The 8,389-nt window shown below is 39.6% G+C and overlaps 1 protein-coding gene across 1 annotated transcript; it reads right to left on the minus strand.

Moving 5' to 3' along the window:
* Positions 1 to 347: 347 nt before the first annotated feature.
* Positions 348 to 7,696, minus strand: xab2 (XPA binding protein 2). The gene is made up of 19 exons (XM_079365678.1): positions 7,519 to 7,696; positions 7,024 to 7,172; positions 6,654 to 6,777; positions 6,370 to 6,567; positions 6,066 to 6,200; positions 5,792 to 5,956; positions 5,459 to 5,603; positions 5,226 to 5,377; positions 5,011 to 5,130; positions 4,763 to 4,894; positions 4,010 to 4,141; positions 3,741 to 3,854; positions 3,469 to 3,631; positions 3,142 to 3,332; positions 2,630 to 2,752; positions 2,359 to 2,530; positions 1,437 to 1,563; positions 1,236 to 1,342; positions 348 to 1,103 (listed from the first exon to the last, which is right to left on the minus strand). Exons 1-19 carry the CDS (start codon positions 7,552 to 7,554, stop codon positions 1,042 to 1,044), a joined length of 2,547 nt encoding a protein of 848 aa, XP_079221804.1. The 5' UTR covers positions 7,555 to 7,696; the 3' UTR covers positions 348 to 1,041.
* Between the last annotated feature and the right edge of the window lie 693 nt (positions 7,697 to 8,389).

The following is an 8,389-nucleotide window of genomic DNA, read 5'->3' on the forward strand; positions in this document are numbered from 1 at the left end:
ACAATAATTGTGACTGAAACGGTTACATGCCACTGACTTTTAAAGTTGTTTCCAGTGGAACCATCAGCATTGGATAACAGAAATCCCAAGAGTGCTTCATCACATGATGTTGGACAAAGTTCCAGGAGCACTCTAAGCACCCCACTGCAGTAACTTTGTAAGGAGATTACCTCTCAGCTATTTTCATCTAATTATGAAATAAAGAATGTACACCAAGTCAGTACTTTCCACAGCCTGTCAATGTATCGTGCGAGAGGGTGGTAATAGATCTACATTACATTTAGTATGAAAAGTGTGGTCTTGTAAAACACTGGTAAATGTTACATCAGCAGTATGAGACTTGAATGTCAAGTTTATATTTATAATATGTTTTTATAAGAAAACAAAACCATTCCGAGTGTCAGATAAAAGTCACTGCATTCAACAGAAGTACATCCATTTCCATTAGTTTCATTTCCAAGAAAATGCTAAGATTTTAAGATTGAAAGAGACCGGCCAGTCAACTTGAAAAGTGCCAGCAAATAATGAATACCTCATCAGTGAGCCGAGTAAACATGAGCTACTGTAACAATAATGATGAGGCATATCAACTTTTGTAAATTACCATTAAATGCTACCAAAAAGCGACAGGGCTCCTGTTATTCCATCAGTTGGTTTACTTTCTATTAAACACCTTTGCAAAAGATGCTGTCCTCATACTGCTGTCCTGTTTCGGGTTAAAGCTTCATGACTAAAATGTTTTATAGTCAATTCCTGCAAAACATCTGCAAACAGAGCTGGAGACCTCAGTTACAGCCAATTTCAGTATTTTAATAACAAAAATATACTCAATCACACATCGATCTTGACTACACTTGAGAGAAACTGGCAAATATTAAAACAGGCTCTCTTTTTTTTCATTTTATCATTTCATTTTTTTTCGAACAAGTACAAGCAACATTGTTTGTTTTTTAATTGTATTTTAAAATTGAGCCGATTCAATATGTATACGAGTGAGCTGAAGAAAGCATCTTCACTGAATTTAGTGATGGAGCTGAGAGTTTAATCCTCTTTAAGCCCCCCAAAGACAGCAGTGGGGACACTCTTCTGTTCAAGTTGGACCTCTGTAGGCATAAAGGAGAATATAGTTAGTACATGCATGTTTATGAATGTAACATGTCTATGCAATGTTCAAACTAACACTGAATGTTTATGTTATAACTGCTTGGTCTGGCCATTTTGCAAGCGACACTCACCTTCTGGTCCCTGGTTGTCATCATCGTCGTCGTCGTCATCGATGTCAATTTCATCGGGATTGGCTTGTTTAGAAAGCTCTGCCAACTCACTGCGAGAGGTGTCACTCCTGGATAGATGCAGAACACATGTGTCTCCAATTCCTCCGGAACATGAAGTCGGATTTATTTAACAACTCACTTTTCTATTGGGTAAATACAAACCTGACAAACAGAATCTTCTCTTTGGGCTTTGGTTTATCCTGCTCAGCCTCTGCAGCAATCTGCTGTGCTTTCTGCTCCAACATTTTCATATCATCAATTCCCATTTGGCCTGGAGCAAGATCTGACACTAGACATGAGAGGAGACAAAAGGTTGGACCAGCCGCATAAACATGCAAAACACAGAAAAATAAAGTTCATGATTCTCATCCATTTCAAGTAAGCAGACTCAACATTTAACCGGATATGTAGTTAAATAAATCAAAAGTCTGCGACACACTGACAATAACGTTACTTTATTGTATTGTGAGTGAACAGCATGTTGCATCATGCATGTAGCATGTTTTAGAGATCCATCTATTAATCCATTTGGCCTTTTCCTTGGAGCCAGTAGGACACTGTCGAAATATTTATTGGAATAAGTTGGCCCTGCTTGATGGTTGTGCAGCCTCTACAAGTCCCAAAGGCCCATAATCTATGTCACTGTTTGAATCAGAGTCTATGCAGAACACAGAAATGCCAAAATGATTTTTTATAAACATGGTAATAAAAAAGAAAAAGTAATCATGTATTTTTCATGAACACTTTCCTATGGACAACGAAGCTCAGTGGAGTCTTCATTTATTAGCTCATGTTCCTAATGTTCACTGCCAGATATACTCTGACATGGTGATACAGTTTGGTTTTTTTAGATACTGGAGAATTGTATAATTTGCATGAGCTGATCAATTGATTAAAAACCCTTCCAGTACCGTCTCAAAGTTCTTTATTGTCTGCCTTTAACAAACCACTCTTGGTTCACCTCTCATATTTAGCTCACATTTATATTTATTTTTAACATTGCCCACCTTTTTTTTTTTTAACCAACCCCACAAAGATGATGCAACTGCAACAGTGGTGTATGAATGAGCACAAGCTTTCTTACCAGTGCCGGTGGAGCTTGTTATGGCCTTCATCATCTGAGAGGACATGAAGTTGACCTGTGTGTTGTATGTGGCCTGGACGCTGCGTTTGATCCTCAGCATTTCTCTGATAGTGTCCTCATTTCCGTGGCGGATCTCAAACTCTTTCCACGTCTGCCAGAAATGTGCCGTCACCTGAAAGATTGAAGTGAATACAACGGAAGAAACTGTGGTGAGTAAATATCAAAAGTGGTTTTCAGAAATGGATCATCGCAGTAGGTCGCTTTGTCTCACCCTCGGGTCACAGATTTGCGAGCAGTAGGAGTAGATAGCTCTCGCCCGATCGATCTCACCCAGTTTACTCTCCATGTCAGCAAACCGCAGACACATATCCCTTGCATGCTCATCAGGAAGGACCTGAATCCCATAAAAAAGGTACAAATGAGATTGTATTACTTATTGAACATCTTGATGTGTGCCAACACCATTCTTTGTTGTGCAATAAGTCACTCTCTTATTATTGCACAGTGAGAAAAGAGTTCCATAAAAATAACAATAATGTTAGCAGTACGTGTCGAAAAGCAGTGGTTGGAAATTCAGCTATTGCGTTTGTAAAGCAATTCGTGCTTTTATTTTGAAAGAGCTCTATAAATTAATGTATTTGCTATTGTAATTATAATTTTTGTATTGATTATTATAACTATTATTATAACTATTATTATTATTATTATTATTATTATATAGCCCAACAGAGAGACTCATTTCATCCAGAGGCAAAAACATGAATCCATGCTTGAAGTACATACCTCAATAGATTTCTGGTAAATTGCTCTGGTGTATGTGACTCCGTAAATTTCCGCTGCTCTCTTGATGTAGATATTATACATTTGATGCTGCTCGCCAGTTTCAACGGCCTGTGTTGCTCGTTCATACACAGCCATGGCATGCCGTGCCAATCCATATCCCTCCTCCAACTTTGCATACAACAGATAGATGGCTGGAAGGCAAAGCAGTTAGTGTTACATTCAGCTTTAAGAGCACTTCATTAAAAAAAAAAAAAAAAAAACTTCAGAAACTAAATGTTTTATGTAATGTCTGAATGTTATCAATGCCATTTTTGCACGGCAACTTACTTTTGGCAAACTTAGCAGGGCAACCATCCAGGGCTTGTTCGAATAAATCTCTCGCTCTTTCCAGCTTCTTGCCACCGTAACGATCAATGAACTTGGTGAGGTAAGTGTTCCAGATGTCGTAAACGTTCGGCCACCTGAAGAGAGCTATACCCCGCTCATACGCCTAGAAGGTACGGACAAAGACATTGAACATAGGTTTGAAATTAGTGGCCTCAGAAGTGGAACAAGGAAAGAATAACAACTGGATTGGTTAACATGTGCTTTGTTATTACTTTGAAGCTTTCCTCAAAATAGTTGTGTTCTTCAAGGAACATGGCATAGTTGATGATGATCTGCGGCGTGGCTATGCGGAGGTCAATAATGCGCTCGTACACAGCTTTCGTTGACTGTTCAGAGAAAACAAAGCGAAACGGGCAAAAGATTAAACAAAGCATCTCAGCGTACAGATATTACTGCTTTCATTCATTTCGAATCAGGTTTCACAGATCATCACTAAATATCAACGAGTTTACCATCCGTGTGAATGTTCAGGATGTCTTACCTGGAAAGAGCCCAGACTCTCCTCCAGGTCTGCGAGCATAGACCAGACCTTCAAGGACTTGTAGACTCGGTTTTGGGCAGGCTCAGATGCATCAAAGTACTCAGCTTTCTTGGACGGGTTGGCTGTAGCTTTCTAGAGTCCAAACAGAGCAAAAACAAACGTCTTACAAGTATATCCACAAAGCATTTATTAACAAATCTAATAGTGGTGTTGGAAAAAGGACCCTCAGTATTATTAAACATTACAGTAAGAACTGTGATCAATTATCAGCAGGCACACATTACTGCTACTCAATATAAGTTCTCCATAGCTGAGATAATAACAAGGGCTGCTCCACAGAAGTGTTCTTGTAAATCCAGTATTTTCCTAAATCTTAAACATCCACGTATGTGCTGTGGATTTTGTCAAACTCTTAAAGGTTGAGAGCAAAAGAACAAAGCAACCAACAGTTGTGTTTTTTTTCGTAGTCAGTGTTTTGGTTAAATGATTAGCTTCTTTAAAAAAGATAAATAAATAAAAAAATAAAAATGGTAAGGTCCTCTAAATGGCATCTGAGTTTAAATTTCCTACAAAAATATTTTGATAAGAATAAGCTCTCAAAAGCCATCAAGTGGAAGAATAGGTTTCTCAAAGTTGCTATAATTTCTTCATCCTACCACTAGAGGTCACTGTCCACATTGCTCAAATTGTATTTTTTTTTTTTTTTTAACTAAAGCAACTTTATCATTGCTGCAGATTGTTTCAGTGCCTCACCCTCAGTATGCGCAATGCTTGATCATAGTTCTCATGCCGTAGCTCCATCTCTCCATATTCACACCACACTGCAGCGAGGTCTTCCACCTGCTTGTAGTTCACCTTGGTAGCCTTCTCAAAAATAGTCCTGGCCTGAAAGACAGTTAATGTAAGACATGCTGTATGATCACGAAAAAAGCTCAATAGCATACTGTTTTCTTTGTTTTGTTGTTTTTTTTAATCCCTTTGGAAGGTCGTCACTGACTCACATCATCCAGTTGCTCATTCTCCTCGTAAAATTTGGCAAATGAAACCCAGAGAGAGTGAGGCTTTCCTGTTGCTTTCATCGGATCCACAGTCTGTACGGCCTCCGTGTATGTATTGATTATCTGCAGATGATACAATCAACATGTCAATGAAGATGTCTTCGACACGATGTTTGTTCAATTTCACGACAAAGACGTAAACGAAGGCTCAGACTTACCTGCCGTGGATTGCCCTCATAGAGTTTTACCCGCTTGTGCCACTCGTGGACATTATGAGGGTTCTGTCGAAGCAGTACGCTATTCAAAAGGAGGGGACGCCGGGCTATCAGTTGCTCAAAGCGGGCGAGTCTGAGCTCCATGTCAGTGTCATCTAGAAACAAAGTGACAAAGAGAAAGCTCAGAGGTGAAGGGAGGTCAAAATGGAGGCCAGCATAAATAGATCAACACCCACCCTCATCATCCTGCCCTATCTCAGCAGTAGTCTCCATCTTTGCTGCGATCATGCTCTCTTCAAACTGGGCATAACTATCAAACACTTGTGTGAAATCTCTCACTGTTACTACGGTCAGGATAGCCTCTTCATACACGTCACGGGCCTTAGAAAGGAAAGAAACGTTATCATCATCTCAAGTAAGCCAAAGAAGCAAAAAGACACGGAGTTTCATTCAAGTGAGACACACAAATCATTTCTGTATAAAGCAGAGGGCTAAATAAGCAACTTTCAATTTGCAAAGAAACTTCAGATAAGTGAAACAAATCGAAGACATTCAGAGGAAAAAGGCACCTTCTCAAAGTGACCGCTCCTGATGTAGTAGTCAGCTAAAGAACACCAGAGTTTTCCAAGTTGGTCTGTGAAGCGAGTGAGGCCTCCTCTGATGATGGCTCCCACGTTCAGAGAGGTCACCTTGTCAGGGTTCTGAGAGATCAGGTCGCATAACTCGTGCCACAGCTGTCAAAGAAGAAGAAAAAAAAACACGATCAGGATTGGACTGTTTTTGATGTCATCTTGAACTACGTGTTCATGCGCTGTGATTTCTGTAATGACGACAAACTCTTACTTGGTAGTTAGACTTGCCCTCTTTGGACACAAAGCTTTCATCATTGACGACAGCTGCTAGCCGCACAGCTGCTTCATCCAAGCGTCCAACAGACCTTAAGTAATCTATGTAATCCTCTGCATTCTCTGGAGAAAGCTACTTGGTGAAAGAGCAGAACGCATACAGAGAGGAATTCATCAGTGTAAACCCCTTTATTATTACCATATTTAACATCACTCCTATTCAACCTCAATACTATGTTGTTGTAAGCTATATATCCCAACGTGAGATTCTGATTGGATCTAGAGGGTCTCAATGCTCTCACCTTCAGGTACCTGCGGTACACTCTGATGGCTGTTTCTGGCAGTGGCAGGTTGCGGACAAAGCGCAGATACAGAGGCCAGATCCGTGGATGCTGAGTAACAGGAAGTGCTCTGAGTGCACGGTCGAATGTTTGCCGACTTCTCGTGATCTTGCACTGACCGACAAGGAACTGGCAGTAATCAAGCCAAATTCTCGGCATCTGGTTTAAAGGGGGGGGGGGGGTTAGTACAAACCTCAACAGAGTTACTTAAGAATACAGACTGGAGATCTCTATAAAGACAGTACCTTGTGCATGAACACCAGGGCCCTTTCATGGCAGTTATTGACCTCCTCAAAGGAGGGCTCAGTGATACATTTCCCCTTGACTTGCTTCCGCCTCTCTCGCAGATAATTATACCAAAGCTTGTAGCTGCAAATCAAACATACAAAACAGTCAGTCATTTAACTCAAAGTAATATCACAAGTTACTTTTTAAAACAACAAACAGTTCAGCCCAAATAATTGCTGCGTACAGTGTTTTGATGAAAGCCCTCGATGTGTACACCAAAATAATGTCCAATGTACTGCGGTGGTTACAAAATCTGAAGCTACCTCCTTGTCAGTACAATAAGCAGGAGTCCCTGACATGATCACACAGCCCTGTTGTGTCAGTTACCTGCCAGGTAGCTCTCTGAGAGCCCGCTCATAAATCATGTTGAGGGTCGCCCTGGATCCGTTCTGTCTGAACTCGATATAGCGCATCCAGCACTTGACGGAGTACGGGTTCCGAATAATCTCCTCTTCATACGGCAGATCATCGTCCTCCTAATAGAGTCACAAATCACAAAAACTTCACACACTTGATTGCTCAAAATGTTTAAGTGTTTGTCGAGAATAACCAAAAGCTGACACAACGTTTGGAAATAATAACAAATAAATCAACAAGAACTGATATTAATTCAGGATTAAAATACCAAAACATTATTTTGGGACTTAGCATCGTAACTCTAAACTCAATAACATAAATATTAACTTAGGAAAAGCAACGTAAACACTAAATGTACGGACGTAGCCGAGCTAGCATCCTAAGAAAAGAGAAACGTTAGCTTGAGCGAAAACTTCTTGTAAAAAAACGTAAATAGATCACAAGGTTGAATGTGAAATAACGTACAAACATAACATCCGGTTTCCCGTTTAAGGAAGGCATATCTTGTTTGGAAAGTGTGATCGAGTTGAAAAGAAATGCTAACTTTAGCTAACATTAGCTCCCGACAAACTGTTCAAAGCAGCGTGTACACAAAAACGTCACTTCCGGCTTCGACTATCCGAAGCTTTTTCTTCTTTTTGATATTACGGCAGTTTAGACGCATCTGGGTGTAATACTGCCCTCACACGGGAACTAAATCATCCTACATTCACTTAAAATCCTGAATAGAAAAACACCCATGTGTTATGTAGGAAATTAACAATTATAAAAACCAATACCAAATACCATTCTTATATATCTACAATCCATTATTATACATCAATGGGAATTCAGGAGCTACAACCATTATAATTAGCCTTTAATGTCTTTAAATTATTATAAACATTAACTTGAATCTTAGAGGTGCGTAATTTCCACCTCTATAACCAATCCTCCCGGTTTCATCATCATTACAGTTGCTAATGTTAATATAGACTTATTGGTCTATTGTCATGCTTAGGCTACCTTTTACTGCTACTAAAACATTATTTTATCATCATTACTGACATTGTAGCTATAATTCTATTTATTCATTGTTGTCTTTCTCTATTTTCTCCCTATATCCTTCACTTTCTCTCTGCATCTCCCGCTATCCCACTTTCCAAATAGTTTTAGCAGACTGTTCATTAGGTTTCTGCCTGTTAAAAGACATGTTTTCCTTGCTACTCTGCTAAATGTGGCTTATTGCTGTACTCATGATAGATTAATGTTGGGTCTTTGTAAGTAAAATAACAAAGGTCTTTTACCTGCTCTTTAATGAAGTGTCTTTAGATTGCATCTGTTATGAATGTGGGCT

Source organism: Symphodus melops (assembly GCF_947650265.1).
Source record: "Symphodus melops genome assembly, chromosome: 17".
In the NCBI taxonomy this organism is placed as follows: domain Eukaryota; kingdom Metazoa; phylum Chordata; class Actinopteri; order Labriformes; family Labridae; genus Symphodus; species Symphodus melops.

Coding starts and splice junctions, on each gene's coding strand:
- xab2 (XM_079365678.1), bottom strand. CDS start 7,554: ATGCCTTCCTTAAACGGGAAACCGGATGTTATGTTT. Junction 7,173..7,518: donor GGAAACCGGATGTTATGTTT/GTACGTTATTTC, acceptor TGACTCTATTAG/GAGGACGATGATCTGCCGTA. Junction 1,104..1,235: donor TGACAACCAGGGACCAGAAG/GTGAGTGTCGCT, acceptor TTATGCCTACAG/AGGTCCAACTTGAACAGAAG.